Source organism: Austrofundulus limnaeus, unplaced genomic scaffold, assembly GCF_001266775.1.
Source record: "Austrofundulus limnaeus strain Quisiro unplaced genomic scaffold, Austrofundulus_limnaeus-1.0 Scaffold223, whole genome shotgun sequence".
Lineage (NCBI taxonomy): Eukaryota > Metazoa > Chordata > Actinopteri > Cyprinodontiformes > Rivulidae > Austrofundulus > Austrofundulus limnaeus.
In genome coordinates, this window is record NW_013952625.1 from 282,365 (window position 1) to 283,609 (window position 1,245).

The 1,245-nt window shown below is 39.2% G+C and overlaps 1 protein-coding gene across 1 annotated transcript in view; it reads right to left on the reverse strand.

Annotated features, from left to right (window-relative positions):
- The window catches only part of LOC106525320 (receptor-type tyrosine-protein phosphatase eta), a gene marked incomplete at its 3' end in the record, with an annotated part of 12,262 nt that overhangs the window by 3,505 nt on the left and 7,512 nt on the right, over positions 1-1,245 (reverse strand). The window contains 2 exon segments of the mRNA XM_014019512.1: positions 382-639; positions 735-874. Of these exon segments, the coding sequence (XP_013874966.1) occupies positions 382-639; positions 735-874 (398 nt within the window).

The following is a 1,245-nucleotide window of genomic DNA, read 5'->3' on the forward strand; positions in this document are numbered from 1 at the left end:
CTCTTGGAGGAGAGACGAAACGTTTCATTAGAGAAGAACCCGTCCAGAAGACCTATACAATTTTTTTTCCTGTTAAACTGGAAGGATCACAAGTTAAACAGAGCTGAAACTCTGGTTTGGATTGGCCGATTCTCCACATGATCCCGCCCACCTTCAAATTAAACCAATAGAAACAAGTTTGTGTCAGTGACACAGTCGTCTTAGCAGCTAGTGAAACCTTCCGCTAACTGTTTTTTAATCCGTTGAGCAGATTAGCGTTAGCATAGCTAAGATCCTTGTTTTAGTGGTTAGTGAAGCTAACTTTATAGTTTGCTGTGCCCACCACTGTCTGTGTCATGAGCTGCTTTTATTGATGATAAAATAATAAAAACCATAACTCACAAGTAAATATGGTTTCTGACACCGGCTTGCTTTTGCTGATGTCAATAACAGCATAGACCGTGACGCTGTATTTGGCTGCAGTCTTCAGATTAACAAACTGTACTGAATGTGTGTTTACATGTGATGCTGAGTTCACAAGCTCTGCGCCCAGCCTGAGCTCAGCCAAGAAGTAAACGTCAGTACTCTCCATAAACGTCCAGGAAGCACCAAYAGTGTTGTGAGTTGCATGTAAAACCAGGTTTGAGATCGCTCTCGGTGCTGTTAAGGAATAAAAAAYAAATAAATGAAAAAAGATTAGTGCCACTTGACTCACTCGTCTTTCATCATCTTTAGATTACAGAAGAATTAGTTACCGGTGTAGTTGCTTATGCTTTGGGGTTTTCCCTGCAGGGTGTAATTGGCCACAGTAATCACAGTGAAGTTAATTTTCTGTCCGTCCGGCAGTCCACCCACCAGGACTGCAGTACTGCYCACAGTCTGGTCAAAAAATACCCTGTTGCAAAGAGACACATTTAACTAACGCTGCTAACCAATGAGAAACAGAAATGYAACTTTTTTTTACATCCTGGGGTTTTTACTTTGTGCTGATAAGAAAAGTAAGAGTCTTTAAAGAGCGCAGTTTTTAAAATGATAGAGTAGAGATACAATCCTGAATAGTTATGTCTAATAAATATATTTGTGATTGTGGTTGGATGAAAGTCAGATTCACTGATAATGACATCTGTGGTGTAAATCAGAGGAAAGGAACGGAGTACTTCAGTCCAGGGTGTAAGATTATGGAATAATCTGGAAGATGACATTAAAAATGCCAGATTAATGTGTATATTTAAGAGAATGATAAAGATTAATTTGCTGGAGAAATAT